Source organism: Anopheles funestus, chromosome 2RL (genome assembly GCF_943734845.2).
Source record: "Anopheles funestus chromosome 2RL, idAnoFuneDA-416_04, whole genome shotgun sequence".
Lineage (NCBI taxonomy): Eukaryota > Metazoa > Arthropoda > Insecta > Diptera > Culicidae > Anopheles > Anopheles funestus.
In genome coordinates, this window is record NC_064598.1 from 30,673,072 (window position 1) to 30,701,030 (window position 27,959).

At 42.4% G+C, this 27,959-nt stretch overlaps 1 protein-coding gene across 1 annotated transcript; it reads left to right on the plus strand.

Annotated features, from left to right (window-relative positions):
* The first annotated feature begins 65 nt into the window (after positions 1 to 65).
* LOC125765768 (GTPase-activating protein) lies at positions 66 to 27,889 on the plus strand. The gene is made up of 6 exons (XM_049431223.1): positions 66 to 1,181; positions 16,226 to 18,300; positions 19,121 to 19,368; positions 21,056 to 21,254; positions 23,643 to 23,797; positions 23,868 to 27,889. Exons 1-6 carry the CDS (start codon positions 1,127 to 1,129, stop codon positions 24,502 to 24,504), a joined length of 3,369 nt encoding a protein of 1,122 aa, XP_049287180.1. The 5' UTR covers positions 66 to 1,126; the 3' UTR covers positions 24,505 to 27,889.
* Positions 27,890 to 27,959: the final 70 nt, after the last annotated feature.

A 27,959-nucleotide genomic window follows, 5' to 3' on the forward strand; every position in this document is an offset into this window, starting at 1 on the left:
ACAGAAACAATTTTTGATTGTACCTATAATTAATGGGAAATTCGTACGCAATTTGGATAACCTCAATTTCATGAATTTGCTTTTATTTGTGTCCCACATTTTGCATCGGATAATTTCAAATTATAACCGACAAAAGATTATTTAAAATTATTTTACTGTTCATGACAAACTATTTAAAACGCTATTCGTCTATCCCGGTGTGCCAGAGAGCGGTTGAGCAAACGTGCAATCGCAAGTAGGTGGCAAGAGAACATTCCGCTGGAATAGTGTGCTCCAACCATTTCCATCGGATGCTTGTGGTGTAAAGTGTAAGCATCTCTAAACGATTTCAGCAAGAAAACAAATCACTGTACATCTGGCAGATCTCTGCAACACGACATTTCAGTCTAGTTGCATTCACGAGAATACACGGAACGGTTGAAAAAGCGTTCGCGTGAAGTGAAAGTGTGCGCGAGCTCACGCGGCAGTTTGTTGGAAAGCAATCGATTTGGTGTTAGTGATCAGTAATGCCCGATTGCTGCCCGATTTATGAATCAAAAACCATGTCGGGCGAAGAAAAAGAATGAGGTGAACAAGAAGACAGCTCAATTGATCCTTCGTGAGTGTGTGCGTATTGCTATGTTGAATGGAAATGCAATGAATGAAATCTCCATGAGTGAGCGAGCTAGCAACAGTATGCGCGAAATGAAATCCTGCCCATTGGTGTGAGTGTGGTCGCGTTAGCGGATGTTTCATGCGCACGCACACACACGCGCGCGCGCTCGCATACACACCCACTGCGTACTGAACAACGCCAACGCTAGCGCGAAGGCAGGCGAGCGAGCGTGAAGTATCACGCACACTAGACATCAATAGCTGTTGAGCCAGCGTTTCGAACGCACAAAACGTTCGGTTTTTGTGTTTCGTGGGAGTTATACATTGCGAACAAGCGCCAACACGGTGTAAACGCACTATCGACGGAAGAACGGTTTTCGAGTGTGGAACCGGACGGCAGCATCATATTCATCATCATCAAAAGAAAAGAAAATCAACCGTGCTTTCATCCGTTAGAAACAAACCATAAGCAACATTGGCAGCGAACCCGCTGCTCGTCCAGACCGCCGAAGCACATAGTTATGGATTCAATATGGCTGACGACACACGTAAAGTTCGTGTCGAGGAGCAACTGAAGATCAAAATAGGTAAGTTGGTGATTGATAAGTTGGAGTTGGCTGTGCTGGCTGTTGTGTAGGGGGTTGCAAGAATTGTAGCCAAACATATTTTGTATGTGCTGTGCCGTTTTGTTGTCAGTGCGCTAGTGAAATCTGGGCGAAGAAGGAAACGAACCCCCCCCCCTTAACCTTCCAGAAGTGATTTAAATTCTGCAGAGAACCCACCCCATTCCCAGAAGATTGTGGTGGAAGTGGGGGGGTTCGAAGGTGGTGATTTGATCGAAAAAATGTGTCTGTGTGTTTGTGTCGATGTGTTCGCGCCGTTAGTATCGAACCAGTGTGTTGTGTGTTTCAACCCCGAAAATTGAAACCCGAGTTTCGGTAGGTTTGGAATAATTTTCGCTACCTTCGCTATGCTGTGAAGCTGACGAGCTGGAAAATCTCTGTGTACAACGGCGGAAGTACGTGATTAGCAAACGGGTGAAATCTGTACTGCAGCGTACGTTGAGACGTCCCGCGTTGTGATGTTTTATAGCAGCTTTGGAAACCAAGAAAGAACGGGTTTAAACCACGGTGACAGTTATAAAACACACGAAAACATAATTACGCTTGCGAATCACAACGAATCGAAGCAAACCGATGTGAGAAGGAGTGTGATGGAACGAATCAGGAGCGAAGTGGTTGATCATCACGGGGGGTTTGCTTGGGGTGAATTTGATCGGTTGTGGCGGTTGGTAGAGATTGGTGTGAGTTACGTGCGGAATCTCTTGTGCTCCCGTGTGTGTGTGTGCGTGTGTATATGAAGCAAGAACGCGTGTAGGAACGGAGAGAATGCTCCGTTACGTTACGTTACGGGGGGTGTAATGTTGCATTGTGAGGAGAAGGAAGCAGGGTTAAGGGATGATGCCTGAGAAGGGCTATGAATGGGAGGGGGGTGGTTGCGTTGATTTCCCGTAAGTCGATTGAGTTGGGTTCAGTTCAGTGGAGATTGAATGGCAACAGAACCTGATGTGTTATGTTCCACCTGAAACCGCGTGAGAATGGAATGGAAGCTGCACAAATTCGAGCAAAAAATTATCATTGTCGTGAAGAATGTGACTAGTGTGAGAATGGATGTATGAAACAGCAAGTAACAACTGTTTATCGTGGTTATGAAAATCGATTGGGTTTAGTTTATTTTTTTGCCCAGTTCCATAGACATATCTTTCGTCATTTACACCTACGACGAACGACAGTGTTTTTTTTAAACTACGGACACAGTACAACAACAACTATAACACAGTAAAGTGGAAACGAACGTTCTCAACCCCTTTTTGCGTTGGAAAAAGTGATTGCATTAATTACACGCACAACCCCATTCCCTGATACCCACTTGTTTCCGGTGCAGCAGCAGCACCAGAGACGACAAAAAAAAACCGCAGCAGGCAAAACAAATCAAGGATCAAGTTTGGTTGTACCCCGAGAGAGCGAGAGAGAGGGAGCAAGCAGGTGGCGATGGTGCAAGTGCTGGTTTCCATTTCCGGATCGAATAACCGTGGGAAGCATCGCCAAAGGACAGCTGAAATGTTGTGCACAGGAAGTACAGGCAAATGGTTCTCCCTTGATCCGTTGTGCAGCAAAACTTTTTTCACTTTGTTTTTTTTTTCGTTTATTCACTCTCGCTTTTTTTCTCTCTCGTTTTCATTGATGTGTCAACTGTCAACCACAAAAAGTATAAATCCTGAAAACATTTAAAATGCAGATGTACATATTTTACTTTCCCTCGTTCTTTCTCTCTCTCTCTTTGTAGCCCTGTAATGAACGAAACATGTGACAGAGTTAGGTGGTAGAAGGAATAATATTGGCCATCCGCCTAGAGTACCCAGCTCCGTAGCGTGGGGTTGGCGGGGTTGGCCACCGCCAAGGGCGCCAGGTCTAGGGGGCGCCCAAATAATAAGCTTTCTTAATACAATCACCAGGCAAATTTGTATTGAAAAAATCCTAAAACATGATCATGTAAAACATCTGTCGTCATACAATGAATTTGTTTTTTTTTTTTGCTATAAACTTTTTGAACATTGCCTGAACTTGTTAGACTGTTCGCTTTAATTAAAATTAAGTCAAAAATGATGCACATTGGAGAACTTACGTCCAGTTAATTTCTGCTGCAACAATTTGTGGGAGAACAATTACAGAAAGAACAAAATGATTTGTATGACGACAGTTGTATGTTCATGTTTTACAGGATTTTACAGAACATATTCATACAGTGCATACTTGTCGTTCGTCGTATGCGATAAATCCCAGAGCAGCGCCTAAACATACATGCTGCAAAATGGGTATTGATGACTTATTACCGCAAAGAAATCAGCGTAGGAAAACACGATTGACAAATGAATTAACCGATACGCCCAAGCCCAATTTAATTTGTGAGGAATAATTTTCTAGAGAAATTAAAAACGTCTTCTGCAAAATGAATGATGAATTATTATCTAGATTCAAAGGACATAATAACCTTAAAACGATGGAATGGAGGGAACTGAAGAAACATGCTACTGAGTACGCTCTGAAGTATTCTAGGGATGTTGAAGCGGCAGAACTCATCTCTGAACTGAAAGTATTTAGATCGCAATGCCATATCTGATGAATAATATCGAAAATGCAACACCTAGCGATCTTCTGAAATGTATTCAGAAGTATTCATTAGAATGACTATATGCAAATATTACAACAAGCTTGCGTATTTTTTAACACTTCCAGTTTCAGTAGTGTCTTGCGAAAAGAACTTCAGTAACTTAAAAATTATTAAAAATTACTTGCGATCACCAATGGGACAGGAACGCCAACGTTGCTCTAATTTCAATTGAAAACAAAATACTGTCGAACATTGATGTAGGTGAAATTGTTACTGAGTTTGCAAATGTAATAGCGCGAAAAATTAAACCGTCAATTGAATAAACTCTTATAATAAATAAGAACAGGACTACAGCAACCAGTATTTATTTATAATTAATTATTACGGCATTTAGCAATAGAAACCATTATAATACAAAATAATAAATGCATTCATTATAATACAAAATAAAAAATGCATTCACATGGGCACAGGCAGAATTATTTTGGATTTTTGTCTAAAAGTGGTAAGGGTAGAAGGGCGCTTAATTGATTTTCTGCCAAGGGCGCCAAGTGACCACGCTACGGCTCTGAGAGTACCCCATTACAGGCAGGGAATAGCATTTCTTTCCAAGGTGCGATAGATGAGGGAAAAACACAATGCACAATGGAATAGTGCACGGGCTTTTTGGGGCCATTTCCCATGGACGGTTTCTCTCCCGGGGATGCTTGCAGCACTAGTAAAATTTTCCTCTTCAAACCAACAATTGTCGCTTGGTGGAATGTTTTTTTTTCCCGCCCTCGGCGGTTTTAATAAGCTGCGCCAGTGAAAACAAAATCTTGTCCGCTGTCGTTTTTCTGTCTCGCAGTTGAAAGTGAGAAAATTTAAAAAACCAGCACGCATCCAATTAACTACGGGACCCGTTGCTGTGGTTACCCGTTCCTAGCAGACGAAATAATCAATTTATACCGGGCTCAAAGAGACTTGCATCGGTTTTATACCATTTACAACCGGTTGCAAACCGGTGTTCTTGGTAGAAAGCAATGTCCTGCTCCTGCAACTGATAGCTTTAAAACTGGACGAAACTGTCCGCTACAATGTCATCCAAACCTACGACGATATTCCTTTTTCACTACCCATTTTTGTTGTGGTTTTTTGCTTGCGTTTTAAATGTACATATTCTGCTCATCGGGATTTCCTTCACCGCTGGTCATCAGAGTGGACGGTTAGTGGTGTGAACAAGCGTTGTAAACAAAAGAAGGGATAAAATACACGTAGCATCGTAATTAATCCCAATGAAATAGAAAGTGGCAAATTGGTGCGAGAGATGTTAATTGACGTTGATGAACGACGTTGTGGCCTAGTCTGGTGTGACGTCAACACGTGCATTGGAGGGGCGAATCTGCTGTCCCCGGAGTGAAATCGGGTCCATACAAAACAAAAGCCCCATTGGCAAGCGAGGACGAACTCATGCTGCAATCATATTCATCACCGAAAAAAAAAACGTCCCATCCGTTTGAACTTATTCACTTTTAGTGACATTTATTGAAACAAAGAATTTGTAAACTCTTGATCTGATACTAATTTTTCATCATCGCTGCCATAATACCACAAAGCATTATTTTATTCAACTACTATCTGTTCCACTTTATTAACAAAATTATATTGTTATAATTTTATGAAAATTATTTCTTTGTTTTCTATTTTTTTTTACATGTCGCTAGTGATTGATCATTACCAGATCATCAAACCGGTCACTGGAACACATTTTCTACGTAATGAGATAATTCAAAGAATTGTGCAGCACGCTTCATGCTTACGACTGACATTCAACATCAACGTTCTGTCGTTATGACGATCGTTGGCCAGATCGCACTACAGAGACGGGAAGCACTTATTAACAATGCAATGCTGACACTGCGCCTATGATGAACTGCGTGCTGTATGGGCTTTTTTTTGCTGTATTTCTCTTTTGTCTTAACAAAAAATGTGACTCACGTAAAGACCAATGAGACCGCCAACACACTCCACGGCCATGGTTAGCAACTTTGGATCACGACATTAGATCGACCGAACGAATGTGCATCGGACAGACGACCAACGCGCGAAGCACCATTATGGTTCAGGTCATGCCGTATTGGGATTTTGCCGATGATTCATCATTCACTTTATGATGCGAATCGAAAACAAAAACGGAGGGCCATAATATTTCTTCCCAATGTTAGGTTTAATTCGATCCACAAAGAAATCCAACGTAAACTGTATTTCAAAAGGTTCTATTAAATGACGAATTGAAGAGAAAAAAACCCACATTTTAGTAACTTCCATTCCAAGTAATGATTTCTTTTTAAGTCTGCATAAAGTGTGGTAATGTGGATCACATGATCGTAGCAAAAAAGAAAAAAACAAAGTTCAACCCCACAAAAGCCACAAAATAATTTGGTCATAATATTAAAGCTGATGTGCATTAACATTAAGTGAACATTGCTGAGTTATTAAATGTGCATTTCAAAGTAGATTTTACCGTACTTTCTTTACCGTTTTATCGAAGTCATTTCTTCTTCAATTTGCTACCTCTCGAGTAAACTAAGCAACAACAAAAAACACGTATATTCGCCTTTGTGCCAAATGACTCGATCAGTATAACCGGCTGTCAATCGGTGGATCGGTTGATGGTGTTGGCAACAGTAACAGTACCCTTCAGGTGACCTGGTTACACAGGACGCTTCATCCGCATGCGGTGGGTAGACTTTTTAAAGCTTTTTCCATCGCCATTTTACCAATTGGACCTGGGGCAAGTGTGCTATTTTTTTTCTGTGTTGCCCGCTGTTACAGATTTTCTTTTAATGTTCGTACAGATTTTCCTCCATTTTCCCTCCCCGAAGTCGAAGTCGGAGTACCTCGAATCAGTATCCGAACCAGCTGTACGTGCCTTACCTTTAATGGTTTAATTAGCACATACACAGAAGCCCATCCCACCATGGCCCACCATGTATGATGAAAGTGTTCCGAAAACTATCGAAACCGGGACTTACTGACGCTGATGAGCGCGCAATAGAGGCGCAAGGTGCTCTTACTGCGCCGATCGAGCGTAGGACGATTATATGATAGCAATCTTGGTGGACGCGCACTAACGGAGTTCCGTGCCCTGGTAACTGATTTTCAAAGTTGTCAAGCGCAATAAGACACTTTTCCTCCTTTCCTCCTTCGTGCGTCCTCGTGGAAGGAGTGGACTTGTTGGGTTTTTTTTCCTATTAAGCTAAGTCAAAGTAATGCCAGTGGGATGAAGCATTTAATTTGCGAATGCATAATTTAACTCGTTTGTGTTGCGTCTTTGGCTTCACTTGCTTTACGTGGGAAATGTAATCAATAAACACCCAGACAAAACAAAATTAATCATTTTAGCGTTTTGTACTCTAACAATCACAATATGTGACTTACTATGTTTGAGATTAATGAATTACTCAAATTACTTTTAAGTATGTTGAAAATTTTCAACCATTAAACTTTTTATAAAAAATCCACTTCAATTTCTTAATACACACTCTAAATCTCCAAACACAAAAAATCTGAAAGTGTAGTGGATGCATGGAAATTCGTAGACCCGAATATTAGTAATTGTCAGCTGGTATTATCGATCATAAAGCTGGCGTCGTCGTTCCAACGCCCAGGCCCAATCAAAGCGATTACATATATTTGCATTTAGTGGCCTACGTTTTCCGTAGGAAGATACTGCCCATTCGAAGCGAATATTGGATTATTCATTCCGTTGGGCGCGCGCGCGTGCCTTGAAACGGTGCTACGGAATGGCTTTCGTTGTGGGCAGCATTGGCCGCGCTTGTCTACGAAACATTTCAACCGTGTGGGGAGACAGCATCAAATCCAGATTTGTCGCCCGTCGTTCCACGCAGTTGGAGTCTGGCAGAGGGGGGAGGCCGCATATACGTTCATCCCACGGATATGAACAACGCCCGCAGAAGAAACTTTCAATTTTTCGAAAGTTTTTTTTTCTCTCTCACTTCATCCGAAGCCTTCGATTTTCATCAGTACTGGCATCGTGATCGGTAGCACCACTCCAACAAGCTGAGATCGAGTTGCCGTCACATTCGCATCAATGTATACGAAGATCTTCGCCGGGCGCAATATGTCGCGATCGCGAGACTCATCAGACGAACGACAAAACGCATCAGATCAACATTAATGTGGCGCTCGGTGTAGAGTGGAATGTGTTTCGATGCAGCCACTGGGTAACGTAGCCGTCATCCGCCATGTTGTTTAAAGTTCCCGAGTTCCCGAGTTTATGCGACTTTTATTCATTCCGCCTTCACTATTTGATCGCTTTCTCCCATTGTGCTCTAGGAGTGCGAAATGAAACATCTTTGTTTGGGGGAAGATAACCGGGACCATGTGCGCTATGTGAACTGAATCCGTACGTCAAGACTTCCTGCTATCAGACGTCAAAGTTCCCCAAGAATAAGGAATTTTTAGGGTAGAGACGTCATTTTTATGCGGTTATACTGGACACAAGTTTTGTAACGATTAATCGCAGTTGAAGGTGACAATCGTAAGGGGCCACGACACGACACCGTCATCATCATTTTCATGCTGATTTACACCATCATTCGCCATCATCGTCCGTGTCCGCCTTTGCTGCGTCCCACGGAATGTCACAGCCGCAGCCGGAGTTGCGTTTATTAGGAGATGATGAGCTTTTTTTTTCTCTCGCGTCTCTCATCGCGTTGTTAATGCTCTAACGCCTCCTCCGTGCTTGAAATCGATCGTCGTACATTACGCAAAAAGAAATCAGCGGAAGTGTGTGGAACCGTATAGGAAGCGATTTAGAAAGAGCGTTGGTAATAGTGGCGCTTTTCTAGACTTGTCGTGGTCAATTTAGGGAACAAATGAATATCCTCTACCGATGGGTGAAATGCATTTGGGATCGATTGATCGATTGAGAGTAACCACGCAAACACCCCGGCTTAGAGGAGGCAGGAGGGGAAGAGACACCTGAAGTTCCCCCGTTCACGAGAGTACATGCGTGGGCCACGTATAATTGTCTGACGAAACCACACCCCCAACTTGAAGCGTGTTGTGTTTCACAGTGTGTCGCTAAGAGGGTACGTGCGGCACCCGTTTGATCCAGCAAACCAGGAGAAGACAGTCAACCACTACTCCACTAAGCATTCCCTAGTATGATGAAGCTTGGCTATACGTGTGCGCACGTATCGACGGTATTCGACCAGGTTGGTTGTGTATGGTGGAGTGTGCAGTAGCAGCAGTGTGTCATTTCCGGTGGTCGTTACAAACGATAAACTCCCGGCCCACATTGGCACCGGTAGCGTTTCCGACCCCGACGCCATTTACCCATCATCATCATCATCATCATCATCGCGGCGAAGAATTCATCTCCTGCATTAGGTTGTGTTAAGCAAAAGCAAAGGCAAATTCAATCTAACAAGCCAGAGCAACTCAGCAGCGCCACAAATTCACCAATATTACCAACCAACCAACTGTCTGACGGCCGGAAGTGTTGCTGATACAAACGTAGGTTGATATGAAGTATGAAGCAGCAGGAGAATGGAAGCGAGATTGCGCGAAGAGACGAGACGAGAGTTCGAGTGGTGTTGTATGTGCGCGCCACTTATCGGTCAGGAAATTACTTTATCTCCCAGGCGTTCCAACGAGCCTCAAGACACGATGAGACATGCTCTCGCCGATCGACGGCCGACGGTTGTCTTAACCTCGCACTTATTACGCACACCGTTTTTTTTTTTGGCGGCAGAATGTTTCACCTCGTGCACGGGAGGACGACGGGTCAACATGACAAATGAGAGATGATGTGTGAGAACAGCATCTGAAAAAAGTCTGAAGAATGGTTTCCACCAACAAAACGGATTGATTATTTATAATTTCTCCTTATTTCACTTCTATGGGTAAAGTTAATGAATGTATATTTTTTATTATAATATTTTAATTAGTTTTCATGTTTCTTCTCGCAACAGTCTATACTAGGGATGAGAATTCTCATTCTCATGAGATGAAACAGAGTGAAAGAGTGGTTATAAGGATTTGAATCTTTTACTCACTCTTTAGAGAGTCATAAAATGTTACTCTAAACTAATCCTTTCATTACTCCTTGGCGTTTTTACTCCCTCACTCTCTTAGACGACTAATCACTCACTCCTTGGGGTTTTTACTCACTCATTAAGAGTGAGTATGTGTTTTGTTACACTTTGGATTTAATTTGTTACTCATTATTCAGCACAAAGAGTGAAGGAGTAAAAACGTAAAGAAATGAGTAAACAAAATAAACTCCTGTGCAGGATTAAACTCACTCATTCACTTTTACTCAGTGTGCACAACTCTAGTCTATACCTATTGGACGTAATCATTCCTACTCCGTGCGACATGTAATGAATGGAATTGCAACTTAATCTGATGATCATCGCAATTCTTGATATGTGATCGACAATATCGGATTGGCGATCCACAAGAACAAGCTTTAGTCCAAGTTTTGTCCTTTTTTGTCAATAAGTGTCCCATTTGCACCAATGGCATTCTTAAACCGACAGCATGAAGATTAAAATAGGAGATTTTCTTCACAATATAGTCCGTGTAAAAAACAACGAATCGTCGTTAAATGGTTTGACGGGAAATGTTTTATTGCTAGCCATAGTCACACGTTTCACGTACAGAGCTTCCTCGTGCAAGGAAGTAACAATGACTTCAGATAGGGGTCGTAGGAAACGTTTTGAAAAAGAAGAAAAAAAAAACGTCACAGTTGGGGTAGGAGGTAACGTAAACATGTTAATTGTAGATCCATTTATCGCTATTTCCCGTAGCTAACGCGCGAGTGAGATATTTTTAATGCTTTTTAAAACGAAAAGCAAAATCTTGGATACACGTGATGCGAGATAAACCAGTATTTGTATTACTAAGAATTGAGTTTGAAAATCACCTTTTTTGGTCATGATTAATCATTCGTCATATGTTTGTAAACACCTTAAGCTAAGTTGCTACTGGACAATATTTGTACTGCAAACAAAACATTATAATGGCAATTATTCTAATGACACGCAATGTCGGTATGTGAGTATGTATCATTCATAATTTATTTTTTCCATTTTTGTTAATCTGATTCATTTTACACCGTTTTAGTGCTCGAGTGTGCAGTCAAAGCGGCTAGAGAGAAGCAAAGAAAAAAACCCAACCATCCGAATCGTAAGTTACTCTTGGGCTTCTAAAGGAAGAAGAAGAGAAGAACAAAGTTACCCTTGCAAACAGGAAAAAGGCCCACCAGCCCCGTCCGCAAAAACACAAGGGAATCCGGGAAGGAAGCCGAACCATTGCTTGTTGGTAATTTGATACACAATCGGCGGCATTTCCTTCTGCTGCGCCTGCACTGCCTGCCTGTCTGCCTGCTGCTGCGCTAGTACTGTGCATTTGCTGTGTACCATGTGGGCAAATGGTTGGCCCCAGGGGCCCCGTTGTTGTTGCCTGCAAGTACGGCAAACACAGGCCCACGTTTGAGTTCTTTTAAACGTTCCTTAATGAACGTAAACTATATCGTGTCTCCGGTTGGCAGCCAAAGCAATTGGTTTTTTTCTACACCGTTCCCGGCCGGGATCGTACGCGGTTTGTGTGTGCTTTTTTGTTACTACACTGCTTTTGCCGATAGCGATTCGGTCGATCAGTGTCTAGCTCTGTCGCATAGTGTGTGAAGTAGAATGTAGACGGCAGGTTCCCGATTAGCTCATCGAAACGCACGTTGTGTGTTACGGGCTGTTTGGTAAACGCTCAGTATACGCTTTAAACAAGCGTTAGTATGTAATATTCTGTCAAAAGCATTTATTTCCGGTTGCGCATTGGATTGGAATGTTATTGTCGTTTCCTGCTGTTTACGGGCAAAAAGTCTAAACATCTAACTGTTGTTTGTGCGATCTGTTTTGCGTAATTAAAAGCAGTTTTAGTAAATATTCCACCTCTCGACAGATCGCTCTCAATGGCAAATGTGTCACAGAAAAGTAAATATTATGATCAGCAGAATCCTTCTCTAACAAAACTTCGTACCTCGTACCTAATCGGACCTACAGTTCTGATTGATGCTAAGCACTGCAAGCTGCTAGATTGAATGAAGAGGAAAAGACATAATCAGTTCCTTCCCGAGTTGCATCCACTATTGCAGCGGCGATCGCCATTGCATCATATTGATTGTTGCTACATGATATGTTGGCGCTTGTTGCTCTCGCACTCTACACTTTAGTGACACACTATCTCTAACCACCAGAGGCTTGCCGCTGTAGATCGGTGCAGACGGTCTAGTAAGAGTGCTTGTAGTACACAGCCCGCTTGGGGGGGAAGTGTAATTCATCGCTTCCGGTCCGATAAGCCACTGCGCTGGTAATCGGGCCCAGTTACCCGTGAGCAACATTGGTTCGGTTGGTTCGGGCTGAATTAAAAACAAAAATTCAACTTGAATCAGTCGATTCAGTCGCCATCCGTTCCGAAGTACGAAAACCGATCGGAGATGTGTTCACTCTAGAGAGCGCCACCATTGAGGTGGTTGCAATTGTGTAATTTAAATAAGAACCGTCCCATCCCCCTAGGGACTGTGAAACGGTAGTGGGAAGAGGCGAGTCCACCCAAGAGGCGTAGTAGCTCGCATGCTAATGTTAATGAGTTTCATTCACCAAAAACCGTTTGCCCCCCCCAAAAAACAGTTGGCTACAGCGGGGCGTGAAATAGGGGAGGTTTTTTTTTTATTTGAAACACTCATACCTCTTCAGTTCAATAATCACCCGAAAGGGGAGGGTAGAGGGACCAAAAAGAAGCGTGAGGGGATGTGGCATGGTTTCGTTCGTTCGTCGCGCGAGCAACAGACAGACGTGCGGGCGTGCGAAAACATCCAAAAACGATCAACGTTTTCGGAGCGTAACGAGTTTATTTGGATTCGATTTCGAAGTGCCAAAGTGCCACCACCACGATCTAACTTTGACTTTGGCCGGTTCCGCTGTTTCGAACTCTGTGGCACACGACCCAGTCGAAAGATTTTGAACAATTTTAAGTCACTTCGCTATTTGCTATCAAATTTGATGGCATGATGGACAATGAGTCAAACAGCGGATTGAGCATACAGCAGCGAGGTGGTTGGTTTATGCTTTTCCAGGCACGTTTTGTAAAAGACGCACTGCTTGAAGACGCACACTCAAACACTACTCATATTCATTCAACACAACTCCTGGCAGTGTGGACTTGAGTGTTGATTTGTTTTCTTACGATTTTGTTGTTGTTTGCTTGTGTTGCCTGCATGGTGCTTCATTACGTTTTTTGCGCAATCGGTAACGGCAGCGATGGTCACAAGGTCACGCGTTCGAAGACTTCGTGCCATGCCGAGAGCGTACACACCCGTATGTGCGACCGGAACGTGGCGTAGTTTTGGCAGCAAAAACTCAACAACCAACATTCACACATGATGCCCATCCTAGAGAGCAGCGATTACTTGTGTCGAGAGAGTATCGGCCGTCCCATCGGAACCGTTTCGGAACAATGTTTTGGAAGTGGTACCAAGCACACATGACGAAGTGAAAGTTGGTTTATCAATCGTATAAAGTTATTTTTCATATAACAAACACACCTGCTCTTAAGATATCCCATGTTACACGACTGCGATTTAATTTTCCCTTTTTGTGTCGCGAATGATTCTTATCAATTGGTATAAGATGTTTAGAAAAGGAAACAGAAAACCCGGCCACTATCGTCGGGAAGCTTGCGGAAAATGTTTAACCTTGAAGAAACACACCAAACGCACAACGGCAATGAAACATTTGACCTTTACAGGAAGAATTCTCACACGTGTGTCCTGCCACTGCTGCTAAGAGGAAGGCACTTGGTAACCAACACCCTACAAAAGTCCTTCAGCAGCGGAATACATTAACCAAAAAAAAAAAAGAAGCGAAATAATAGTCTTCCCCCGACATAAGCTTCCGTTCGTGAATGTTACGGTTGGATGCTATCATCTGCTTTATTTTTATTTTTTGTATTTTGTTTTTACCAAGTTTTTTTTTGCCATTCAACCGCTCGGAACTGGAAATCGATCGACACAGCGTTCGTGGGTGGTGTAGAGAATTGGCGTGTAACATTATGAATGGAGATTAATATTGACAGCTGAATGCGTGGACCAGACAGACAGAGGATTCATGCCAGGCGACAAGCAATGGGAGCGAAACCGAATTCACCCCCTTCAAACCAGAACTCCTAACATTCGAACACTACTTCCGCCACGACGGGCCGCACCACATGTACGATGGATTGGAGGGAAATTTCTCAACGATGCTTTTGCTCCGTCGCTTTGACGGCTTTATTTATTGTCACTTATTGTCAATCGTATGTAGATACCCAGCGGTCAAATTCTTCGTTAAGCGGGCTTCAGACGGGCTTCACGACGTCAATCTGAAGCCCGGGTGAAGCCCGTCTGAAGCCCGTCTGAAGCCCGCTTAACGAAGAGCATTTTTGCGCATGTGTGAGTGTGTAGCGCGGTAGCCGCGTAGGTATGGGTGCATTATTGGCTATGCATAGTGGAAAGTTGTCATCAATTAAAAAGGACAAAACATGAAATGTTTTTTTGTTTAATTATTCTATTTTTTGTTCACAAAATTCTCGCTTACACTTCACTTGCTGGAAAATGTGCGCAAATGTGTTGGTCTGTAAACAGAAAATAGTTGAAATTAGCAGTTATTTCAATAAGTTTCCTGTAATATTTCGAAGTACTTACTTATGTGGTGTAAAATTTTGTCCTCCCTGCATGGTAATTTGTACACTATGTTTGCTGTTTGGTTTCCTGCGGTCCGTGCCAATAAATTGTTTCGGATGAACCTGCAATTGTAAAAGCGTAATATAAATAACACGTAATTGACATAATTCGTTGCATTAAACGCCTTACCAGACTCTCAGCAGCCATGAAACAGTTTCAGCACCAATTTGTTCCGGAGGCACGCTGGTCAAGCATCCTCCCTATTTCCATGTGTTTTTTCACTCCATATCCCTAACTAAACTATCCAGTCACTTGAAAAACGCGTGCTCTTTTGACTCGAACCCATTTTTACCCTTTTATAGGCATTTTATGTCCCTGTTCTATGCAATAAACTAACCAAACCTTGCACTTCGAAAGCAAAACAAAATTTGATGGCCGAAGAATCACGGTGCTGTCAAAATGGTTTTCTACACACACAAAGATATTCCATGAGCTCGGTGTGTAAATACACAACGCGGAGCACGTCGAACTTCGGCAAAGTGTGAAAAGAGCGAGACAAGAACATGCTTGACGAACGAAAAAACAGAGATAGCTTGTGTTGACACGCAAAAGAGTGGCCAACGAGGGTTGGAAGGGGATGAAACGAGGTGAAACGCATGAAAGCTTGACCGCTGGGTACATGTCGCTTTTGCCATCAAACCGACCATTTAACGTAACGGACACGGTTTTTTTTTATGCAATTTGCCTCTGCCACTTTTATCGTATCGTTCGAAAGGAAGTTGTGCAGCTGGCGATTGGAGAAAGCGACAGATACACGGCAGAGACATGCGCAGACGCCCACGAGAGAATATTGTGTTGTGAATCAAACTCTTGTCATGCCTGTTTCATTCATAACTTAATGAAGCGGCACTATGCCGTTGTGATATCAATCATTTACACGCGTGCGAAATCCCTATCGGAAGGGAGTTCCTTTTTTTCTCTATCCCAACCGAGTGACCTTTCGCGAGTTGTGAATTTATATAACAAACATTTAAGCTACCATTTTAGTGACAGTATCACTGAACAATTCCGGCTCGAAAAAGAAACGAAGATATTCCATTGACGAGGAGTCACCAAAAGGGAATGTTTTATGCATTAATGATTCATTTGTTTCATTTGAAACGGAAGCGTTCGAAGCGCACGGTTTACCATGCTGACACGAATAGGACGGAAAACCCATGGCCCTTCTCCATTTAAACATCACAACTACCGACAACTCGCGTACCGCGTGATCGACAAGGCTAATAGCAAATGACATCACACGTATTCGTGCTTTGCCAACATATACGACTACAACGGCAAGCTCTAGGCGTCGCCTGCGGGTCTGTTGAAGCAGCCGTCGTTTTCGTTCGCCGCGTGCTGTAACCTTATCAATTTCCCATATCCGCATCAAGAATACCCTTGTCTTCCTCTTCCTCAAGAATATGGGCTATTATCAGCGTTTACTATGGGCACGGAAAGATTCGGTGCGCGGCAGACGAGGAGGTTCTATATCTAAGCCACCTTTATGCAATGTTATTTGAGTATTTCTGAATGGTTTTCAATATGGGTTTCAACAATAAATGTGGAATGAAATTTCAAAGATTTGTTATAAGCCCGCACAGGGCTTATAAGGCTTATAATCATTGAAACCAATGAAATGATTTTTCGCGTAAAACTGCAATCATTCTTTTTTTCTTTCTTTCATCGCAGGAGAAGCAAAAAGTCTCGTGGGACGCAGCAGCAATGGTGGTACCACGTCATCGAAAGAAAACCGAGATGTGTACTGTACGATCGCGCTCGACCAGGAGGAAATTTGCCGGACGCCCACCATCGAGCGTACGCTTTCGCCCTTCTTCGGCGAGGAGTATCAGTTCGAAATACCGCGCCCGTTTCGATACCTTTCGGTCTACGTGTGGGACCGGGATCGGCACCTAAAGCAGGACAAACCGTACGGCAAGATAGCGATCCGGCGCGAAGATCTGCACCAGTACAACCATAAGGATCACTGGTTTCCGTTGCGACCCGTCGATGAAGACTCGGAGGTGCAAGGAATGGCCCATCTGCTTATCAACATTGATGACGGTGTGGGCAACCTGAAACAGCACACCGGAGAATTCGAGGACTATCGGTATCTTACACAGCCGACAACACTGTCGTGGTTGCATCAGCAGCACCAGCAGCAGCAACAGCAGCTTCTTCACCAAAATCATTTAAACCAGCACAATCTTCACCATCATCATCTGAACGTACACAGCACAACGGGAACCAGTGGGGGTGGTATTATGGTGGGCAGTGAGTCTAAGGAGAACAGTGGTATTCTCCCGTACCCTACCGCCCACTCGCCAAATCCATCGTCCAACAATGCGTTAATGTCGGTTCAGCTAAATAGTTCTGTCGCTAGTACAAATCTAAAGTTATTTTACCCAACAAAGGGTAGCAACACGCACACACTCCTCGGCGCGTCTGTAGACGGTGGAGGTGGTGGTGGAGCTGGTAGCCAGATGACGCCGCTATTGAAACTTTTCGATTCCAGTCACACATCGCCCTTGCTGCTGTCACTGTACACCAATGGGTCGGGCAATGGTGAGCTCGTGCACGGGCATGTGTCCGGTGGTATGTTAGTAGGCGGTGGAGTCAGCAGTCGGATCACGATCAAGCTAACGGAGTGTTTGGATTTGGCACGCAAAAACGGTCTGTGTGATCCGTACGCGATCGTAGTGGCACACTACTCGAACAAAAAAACCATCACAAAGCGCACGAAGGTGCGGAAAAAGACCATCAACCCATCGTTCGATGAAACGTTCAGCTTTGATCTGTGCATTGATGCTTGCGGGAGCGACTCCTCGAAAAGTGACAGTAACAACATGTACACGGTAATGCCGCTCGGTGGGGCGGATCTTTGCGAAGTCGTCATTAGCTTCAAGCACGCCAGCCCGGGCATGGGAGACGACGTATTTTTGGGCGAGATTCGCATACCGGTCCGGGGGAAGCAGCAACAGAATGCGGTACAGCCGAGCGCCTGGTACTTTCTGCAACCGCGCACGAGTCAATCGCGACCCATGCGCACCTGTGCAACGCCACCCGGTACACGGCTGTCCTGCGACAATTCGCTCGGTTCGTTACGGCTGAAGCTGAACTACACCTCCGACCATGTGTTTCCGTTAGCGACCTACGATCAGCTGTACAACGTGCTGATTCAATCGATCGACCAAAAACCCATCACGGCCAGCGCGGTACACATTCTTGGTGAGATCAGTCACAACAAGACGGAGGTGGCGCAACCGCTGGTACGTCTGTTCACGCACACCAACGTAATCGCGTCGATGATAAAAGCGTTAGCTGACCATGAAATTTCGAAGCTCACCGATCCGACGACGATCTTTCGCGGCAATACGCTAGTATCAAAGATGATGGACGAGGCGATGCGACTGTCCGGTTTGCACTATCTGCACGCAACATTGCGCCCGATCGTGGAGGAGATCTTTGCCGAGAAGAAACCGTGCGAAATCGATCCGTCCCGGGTGAAAGATGTCAGTGCCATCGAGGGCAATCTGCACAACCTGCAGGACTACGTCGGCAAAGTGTTCGAAGCGATCACGAAAAGTGCGGTCAAGTGTCCGGCGATACTGTGCGAAATCTTTCACAATCTGCGCGAATGTGCTGCCAAATACTTCCCGCAGAATAAGGAAGTTCGCTATTCAGTGGTGTCGGGGTTCATCTTTTTGCGGTTCTTTGCACCGGCAATTCTGGGACCGAAACTGTTCGATCTGACAACCGAACCAGTGGTAAGTACATTTTTATCTTAAATTTCAAATAACACCTTTGGACTAAAAGTGGAAAAATTTCACTCCAACCAACGTCGCTCACCAATTGCAACTTCCGCTTCAGATCCTCTTATGTTGTAACAATACCCTTTAGGTTTGTTATCTTATTTGAACAAGTGAACAGCCGCACTTCCTGTTTCCTTTGTCCAAAAACTGATTAACACGTGGGAAAGGTGATTAGATTTATGGGACAAAAATAGTTATCGTACATTGCACGGCTAAAAGAGAAAATTATTTCCAGCTATTTTCGGTGTTGCTCACGTTGCTTATCGACCAGACAAGATCGGCGTATTTTATGCCAACGATAGCACCAACGTTTTATAAAACCGGACGGATTAATGATCTTATCTTATCAAGAACACGCTGTGTTTTGCGTGCGCACTCTTGAAGTGTCGTTCCCCATTCATTGATGCTTTGCCACATCTTCGTTTGCGTTAGATAAGGGATCCTGCTGGTGAGGTAGAAAACCGCCGCGTTTGTGAATGAACAACCATCGACGATCTTTCCTTAGGGCACGCGCACCAACCACACGATGTTGGCGTGTTTTTTTTTTTGATAAGACGATTCTTAGTAAAACAGCAGCTGCTCCTCGGTCCCAATGTGGCTTCCAACACTGATTAAATTGAAAAGTTGGTAGAACACCATCTATCGCGTTTCGTTATTCATTCTTATGCACAAAACGCAAATAGTACTATACATAGTTGTTCGTGTTTTTTTTTCTGTCATTCACTTATCATTTTTCTTTACATTTCACCGTCATTTCACGACGTTCATTCCGTAGGACGAACAGACGACGCGCACCTTAACGCTGATCTCCAAAACAATCCAATCGATGGGTAACCTGGTGAGCTCACGATCGGCACAGCAACCGTGCAAAGAGAAGTACACCGAGCAGCTGTATAAGAAGTTTTGTACGGAGCAGCACGTCGAAGCGATTAAGCACTTCCTCGAGGTGATTTCTACTGTCGGCGCTACCAACACCGGCGAAGGGCAATCGAGCATACTAGAACCAGTGGTGCTGAAAGAAGGGTATGTAGCATTGGCGTGCGAAAGTGGTGCAGGTTTTATCGTACAGATTATTAGATACATCTGACACATCCTATACTGTTGTCCCAGATGTGTTTCTAGCGTGCCTAGTGTCCTTTGTATATCCCCTGTAAAATGTTCTCCACTACATTTGCCCGTTCCTCGTGATCACGAATGTTTGTATCTGTGCTAGTTAGCATTTCTATTAATCCACATTCAGATGCGTGTCCAATATACTCTTGCGAGAAACAAAATTTAGTAACAAATTTGAACCCCTAAACCATTCGGCAATAAGAAATTGAACAACTTCTCATATTGGTTTATACCCGCTGGATCGATGTAATATTGCCAATATTATTATCGTTAAGCTGTTATGATCTTTCCAATTTCCATCTCCATGGTTTATGTATCTATATTTTATTCTATTTTTCTTCCCCCTTTTTATCTTCAACTCTCTATCGTCTGTGTTGCACATTACAAATGTGCACGAAACGTTACCGCACAATTGATGCTTACATTGAAATCATTGGAACACAAACTTATCGATCGACGGGGATGTCGTCGACAAAATTTCGTATTACAAATTACAATCCTCGTGAACAAACGTGCACGTGCTTGTGCGTGAATGTAAACGCATCACCACTATCATTAATCTAATCTGGTGGGAACGTTTCGTTAAATCCATCCGGAAGAGAATGGTAAGTGTGGCTGAAAATATAGTTGCTGACCCGTTTCGTTAGGTTCTGTTTCGTTGACAGCTGTTGTGTAATCAATCGTTTTAAACAATTTATCGTTTCTTTGTTTGGTTGTTTATTTTGTTTAACAACTTCATCGCTTGATTTCGTTAAATCATCCTATTTGAAATCGTTTCTCAAGTTGCTTTTAAACGTTAAATCTTTAAAAGATGCTATACATATATAAATATATACCTGATATGGTAGAATGTTTCTTATTTTTACATACCTATTAACCATTTGTGATCACTTGAACCTTTTTTTTGTTTGCTAGCAATGTTACCTTGTGTTTTATTTTTTGCTTTTCCTTGATTTGTGTATGTCTATTCCTGTGACATTTAGCACCTATCTTCAGCAACACGACGCCATTGTTGCTTGGGTAGTAGTATTGTTTTTGATCAACCGCGCATGTAACCAGCCAACGAACGGAATGCCTAAAACGATGCCGAGACCCCTCTGTTCAACGTTCTTCCCCTCTTTGGTAGCTCGCACCTTTTATCCTTCGTATATCTGTACCACTACCTTCGTCATTTTGTATTTTTGCTAACAATTTATGACAATTATCTTTGGCAGTTTGCTTCACTTGTGATGCTGCTTCAAAGGCGATTGCACATGTTATTTTTCACATGTTCTACGACCTATTGTAAATTTAGGTATATTAAAAAATGACTGAAGCTGTTTTCTTTGCCGTTTTTATTTGTTGTTTTCATTTTTAATGTTTTTGTTGTGCTTTTTCTTGATATTGCTAGTTAATAGAAGTACACAAAAGTATTTTACACGTTTCACAATTAGCGTGTAATGTTTCACCCTAGCGGATGATGATGGTATTTGGCTTATTTATTATGATAAAAACAAGTATGAAAAAAATGCTCACATAAAATTTTCTCTTTCTATTTCTACCCTCTTTCATGCACACCCGACTGTTCCAAAAAAAAAAACAACGAAACATAACATAGGATGATGACGAAACGCGCCCAAGGACGGAAAAGGTTTGGCAGGCGGAACTTCAAGCAGCGCTACTTCCGGCTGACGACACAATCGCTAAGCTACGCAAAGGCCAAGGGAAAACGACCCATCTGTGATATACCGCTAGCTGATATACTGGCTGTCGAACGGCTTAATGAAAGGAGCTTCAAGATGCAAAATATTTTTCAGGTTAGTACAGCACACTTGTGTCCATTTTGGAACGTGTAGCATAATTATGCTGTGTTTAAGATATTTCATTCAAGAATATTTTCTTCCATTAGATAAACTGTTTAGCATTACAAATTCTCCGTTTGAACACGTATAATGGCAAAGTTAAAAAGATTTTCTTTTCTTTGAATGAAAATATACTCTGGGGCAATAGGGCACACTCTGAGTGAATCGATTTTTTCACCTAATTGCGATGTGTAAACCATTCGTCTATCTTTCCCGTATAATGTTATGGGAGCATATACGGGTTTCAATTGTAAAGTGCATTTGTTGCTAGTTGCTATTGAAAAAAAAGAGATGTTCCTTTACACTAGCAAAAACATAATGGTGCATGAGTGTATGTTTTAAAAGCGTTTTTTTTTTTCTTAACAGAAGGTAGGTTGAACAAAAAGACGCCTTTATTCTTTTGCTGTTTGGGGAGCAGGAAACAGAAGAGGAGAAGAGGGCACATAATCAACATAATTGTGGGAATACTAAGGCAAAAATGCGCCAATCGCTTTATGCTTCAGGCCCCCGGGCATCCATATGCTATGTGTTGGCCCACATTACACCCGACATAAGAATGGAGTTGAATGAAATAAAAAGAATTTACCATCAACGGCACGAAGGCTGTACTGCCTCTGCATGCAAACGTTGCCGTGACTAAAGATTTCCAAATGAATGTAAATACCGAAGCAAACGATGGAGAGATACCGACCGTCCAAAAAAAAAAAAAAAACACACGGTACACCAAGCGGGATAGTTGTAGGAAAGAAGATTAACAATAGTTTGAGAAAACAATTGAATGAGACACGACCGGCGACGGTAAATTACGCCCAAGAAAGAGACACATTGACGATGAACATCTCACCTTCGTCTTCTCGTTGCATCCCCATAAAGAGTGTTAAAGTTTGAAGTAGTTTCACTTTTTATTATTTCCCATAGGCTTCGACTAGGGGGGGGGGGACAAAAAAAGCTACCTCGAATTGAATTGGTGTGTCGTTTTACCGTCAAACTACCCGCTTACAGTGAAGCCACCCGACATAATTTTGCTTTTTACCCCCCCTTCACATTCGCACTATGCGCTCTTGGAGAGCTTTGAGCCCATTCGGACCCCTATTCTGTCCGAACGAATGAAATATGCCGCTAGTGGTTTTCCACCATAATGTTTTGAGTGCTATGCTACCACTCGCACCATACCATAGTCTTCGCCCCTTCGTACACCGATAGCAGCTTGATAGTGCGCAAGCGTCCAAGTACAGCAGCAGCGTAAGTGGGAAAATATTTTTCCATTCATGAAAACTTCTCTCGGGACAACCGCAACGTTTTGCTGTCTCGCTCTGGTAAATGGCAATGCATGACACACTTCATTCATTGTTCAGTACGGCTCCCTCGCTTGCTGAATGCGTTGAAGGCTTCGAGTTCATCGCACTGGTTGAGAAAGGAAGAATAGCCGCACATCCATTCATGGAGTTTGATTCCTTTCTGAGGTCGTCCAAGGATGAATGTGCATTTACCAGCACGAACATAAGAACATGTAAAACTGAACAGATTGTGCTTTAGAGCAATATTTTTCAGCTTGAGCCTGTGTTTAGCTGTTGATACAATTAATTAATTTCTTATCTTTATAGACATATTTATCTAACCTATTTAATATAAAATTTATCTAACGGACACGATTCACTACTTCATTGATAAATGCAAATCGAGTTAAAAGCAATGCAGTCATAAGCCATAGCAACTACTGCCGACAGGCGTCGCATGCAAAAGTGTACAAAATCAATCGTACCTTATTAAAATATGCAAACGCAATATCGATTAAAACGTACAAGCGCGGCGTTATTCTGGTCACATCTACCGTACCCTATACGCGTGCTCTTATTTGGTGCACGGGCAAACTCGTATCTCCATTTTCTTCCATCTAATGAGCACACAATCTTCTCATTGGCGCTTGCAACCCCATTTCAAGTAAAGACGACGGTGCATTCATTGTATGTGCAGCAAATGTATTGCAGATTCTCTCCGCTTTAGGGAAGGCGCCTTGTGTAGTTACGATTACGATTTGTTAATAAGAATTTTTCAGCACCGTATAACAATTGCATCCGTTTTAAAATTGGGTCATTGAACTGACACGGAATCATTGAGAAAGAGAATCAGATCTACGTGTTGTTTTTAGCTCTTATTATGGACAAGTTGGGTAGGGTAGTTTGCTTCTATAGACATTTGGACTGGCTTGGCTAGATGAATAAGATGTGATTTGAATTCTCTTCTTTTTGAATTTTATAACTCTAACCGAACATACATGGATTAATGAACTACAAAAACGAAAATATTAATCCATTTCTTACCATTTGCTACTGATACTTTCAGATAATCAAAAAAGATCAACGACCCCTCTATGTACAAACAGCAAACTGCGTGGAGGAGAAAGAGTGGATTGATCTGTTGAGTAAGATCTGTCAAAGCAACAAAGCTCGGCTAGTTAATTTTCATCCCAGAGCGTATATTAACAGTGCATGGACATGGTAAGTACGGATGTGTGTTCTACCAATAATAGCAAATGCATTAACCATTCGGTTCTCCCTCCATTCCCAGTTGCAATGAATGTGACCAGTATGCGCCGGGCTGTACGCCCGTCTCTTCATCAAGCCCGATCCAAATGGAACTCGCGACCGCCCTCGATCCGGCGCGCGATCTGCAGCGACTGCATTCGCTAATCATTGCCAACATTAACAGTTTGGAGGTGTTGGATCCGACCACGGCCTACGAAGATCCAATGGCAGCGCGCAAAACGATCAAAAAGCTAAACGAAATTGCCACCACCCTGGAACAGATTCACCGAAAGTACAAGTCGATGTTGGCGCGTGACCTCAAGTACGGTAGCCGGCAGGCACCAATCGGTGACGATAACTATCTGCACATGCCAAGATCCGGTTTTACGGCGGCAGTTATGGCGGCAGCAAGTGCGGCAGCAGCTACTACGGGAAGTGGCGGTACCGTGAACGGATCGCAATCTGCCAATTCGTCCTGTATGTCAAACGCTAACAACAGTGCGGTAGGGATCGCTAGTGCTGGTTGTACTACAACGTTAGGGCACGGTGGTATTGGCAGTGTAACGCCGATCAGTGTCTCGACCCAGCATTATCCAGATGCCAACATAGCGCACTTTTTCCCTCATCGAAATTTGCTGATGCGCAGTGGAGATGGAGGTGATCCCTTGACGCAATGCTAGCGCCATGGACACAATGGGGGGACACCTGGTAGACGATGTGCGCAATGCTCGATGGTGGCGTGTTAGTTAACCGCCACATGGGACAATCATCATAAACTCTACTTTCCATTAGTTATCACAAGACACACACACACACACACACCCACACACGGTACTTCGTGGTATGGCAAAAAAGAACTATACGGCGAACGGTTTAATTTATTTATTGTATAGAGCGAAGAATTTATTAAGTATTGATTTTTGTTTTGTACGCGGGATCCGGAACGTTCGAGGAGGAACTTCTCTTGCCTTAATTATTGGTGATCACCGTTTGTCTGCATGAACGATAGGCACAGATAGGAATCATCTATTGCGTTAAAGAGCAGCGAGGTAAAATGTAAACGATCAGCATTATGCAGCACCAAAATTATAGAGCAATGTTTGAGAGAATTGTACATCATTTTTCCGTTATTATTTTCTTGTTTTGTTTTACAATTGAGACAGCTTAGGTTAGAATGTTTAGAATGAGCCACATCATTCTCTTCTCTCAGTAGTTGATATCGTTGTAGGAAAAAAAGGGGATCGACACCTAAACCGGCTGTACCACTTAAAGAGTTGTAGCATATGTAGTTTTTTTTTTGCAAACATAATTTCAATTAAGAGCTAGGTTCCCTTTTTATTTTGTAATTTTGAATGTCGTTTCGAGCAAACGGCAGATGTTTTATGTTGGAGACAAAAAGGAGTGAAAAGAATTGAGTTTGTTTGCACTTTCATTTGCTCATAAACCGTTAGCTGCTGATATATGTATGTATAGAGCTCTCTACTCACACACACACTGACACACACATACACGTTCAATTGTGTCAATGTCGTACACTCTTCCAGTCTGATAATCATTCCACTGCGGGAAACATACAGAAGGACATAATTTTTTTTTTCGTCATTTCGTTACTTTGGCCGACACTGTAGCTATTCTGTGAACTCTACTGTAATATCGTCTATATTTTCAAATTAGAAAACAATATGCCTCCTCAGAACAAAGCAACATATATACATTCTTCGTGGATGCTAGTAACAAGATTCTGCCTCAACTACATAAAAAGCGTTGTTTCAAATAGTGTAACAACCCATCATAAGCCTAATATAATACGTTTACGATACATAAAAAAGCCTAAAATCTGATAATTTAAACTACACTGGCTGCTAACAAAGCTGCGTACAACGAATCCGCACCGATGCGGTTCCATGTGCTTGATATGTTGTAATCTCAAACTGTGGTTTACGCGGTCATATTAGATTCTGTGGGTTTCTTTTTTTTTTTGTTCTCTAAACTGCATTCCTAAACCGGGCCGTAAAACCGACGGCTACGACTACTGACAGAAACAGTAATGATATTGAAATTGTTGTCTTTTTAAAGCACACATACACACACACATCCTATCTACAGATGGATAATGAAATGATTCGAATTTATAATAAGACTCTACACCAATATATTGTGCAAAAGAAAACGGGCAGACAGTTTGTTGTTATTCATTTCCTGTTTTAAATAACCTCTTAACTATTGACATTAAACCGAGAGGCAGGGAAGTTAAAAGCCAGCACCAAAATAACTTATGCACATAAAACACAATTAACTTTATAGAATGAAAATTCGCACTCAAGATGCAACATTTGTATCGAAAGGCGAGTAGATTGTAAGATGTGAGGGTATAGAATCAGGGGGTCCGGCTCTGTAGAATTGGCCACACATCACCTAATGCAGACATGCTGCGACAACAACAACAACAACAAACTATTTTATTATCGCGAGTGTGTTTCAAAAAGATCCCAGAAGGTTGCGTTGCGATCTTGAGGATCGACAGGATCACGCAGGTGTTTGTATATGTGTACGTGAAAATAGAGCCTTGAGATCTCTTTACACATCCGTTCAGCTACAAAATTAAGCATCCTTGTGCGTGGTGTAGAACGAATCCAAAAACAAAAAACAACCTGAATGTAAGATAGAACAGCCTTTTTACCGTAACACCACCATGCAGCTGTGCAGATCAATGTACCGACTGGCGTACCGAACGGAACGTTACGATTTACGTGCTGTTTCAAAACCCCCCCGCACCCCCGGGGGTGAAGATGTATGATTACTGTTAGTAGATAACTTCCCACCATGGGCGTAAATACTAAACTTGCAAAACGTATCTCTCCCTCTGTCATTACTAAAAGCGTATGTGATGTAATCTACATAGATTGAACGGTAAAGCGATGTGACTATTAGTGCAAACAGGCAGTGAGCAGAAAGTTCGTAATAGTATTGGGTATTATGTATAGTCCATGTGTGCACTAGAGCCTTCCGCTGATATCCTTCCGGAATCTCGACATTTAGAAGAAAGAAGAAACAACAACAAAAAACTTGCATAGGCAATGGATATGGACGGATGAGATACAATTCTAAGGGCAAACGTTGATACTGAAGATCTTTGCAAAGAGCAGCAGGAAAATCTATAAACAAAAAATCATCAACAAGCAACAAAATCAATAATCCATTCTTCGTTCATTAGCTGCAGATTATGGAAGACATGATTTGATAACGTAGTAAAACAAAAAAAAACGTTAATTTTGAAATGTTAGGAGTTTTGAATGGTTGTTAGCTTTGCATTTGGTTCGAATTTCAGACGGGTTAAATTTCCCTATTCTATTTCTCTGTACCAAACGTTTTGTACAAGCTTAACCTTTTACTGAATTACGCTATTTCTCAATCCGGCACACGACACCTCCTTACGACTAATGCACACACGCAGGGTATCGCACAAAAACCGATTGTTTGTTGCCGATTTGTAAAGTTGTTATATACGTACATGAATGAGCATTGGAGGTGTAATATGTGTAAGTCATTTCAGTTCGGCTAACTTCTCTCTATCGTATCGTTCTCGTCGACTGGTTCAGGAAGCAGGAAGGGAGAAATAAGGATTAAAGGTGAGAAGCAAAAAAACAACAAAATGTGAGCAATGGAAAAGTATACCTATTAGTGGGACAAAGTTTGTATTTTAGATAGGGACAATTGCTCGAAACATTACAGGTTTTAAGTGCGCCTGTGAGAATTGGGCTACGGAATTGTGGAATATTAGGAGAGTATGCTAAAGATGCATATTATTATACACATATTATTATTATTATTATTATTATTATTAATATTATTAATTTTATTGTTGATGCATTACTAATGTGTCAGTTTTTTTTTGTTAGACAGTAAGAGAATGAAAAAGAAAGAGGAAAAGGAGAAAGAGCGAGAGAAAGAAAAAGAAAGAGGATGGATAACTTAAAAACAAACACTGAGTGAACTGTTACAAAACATATTTCACTACTCCTGATTATGAGATAAAGAATAAGAAATCGCTGAATGGAAAACATATTTTCTCTTTTGTGTTATTTTTTCTGTACGTTATATTTGAAAGAAATATTATTTTAAAATGTTGGAAAAC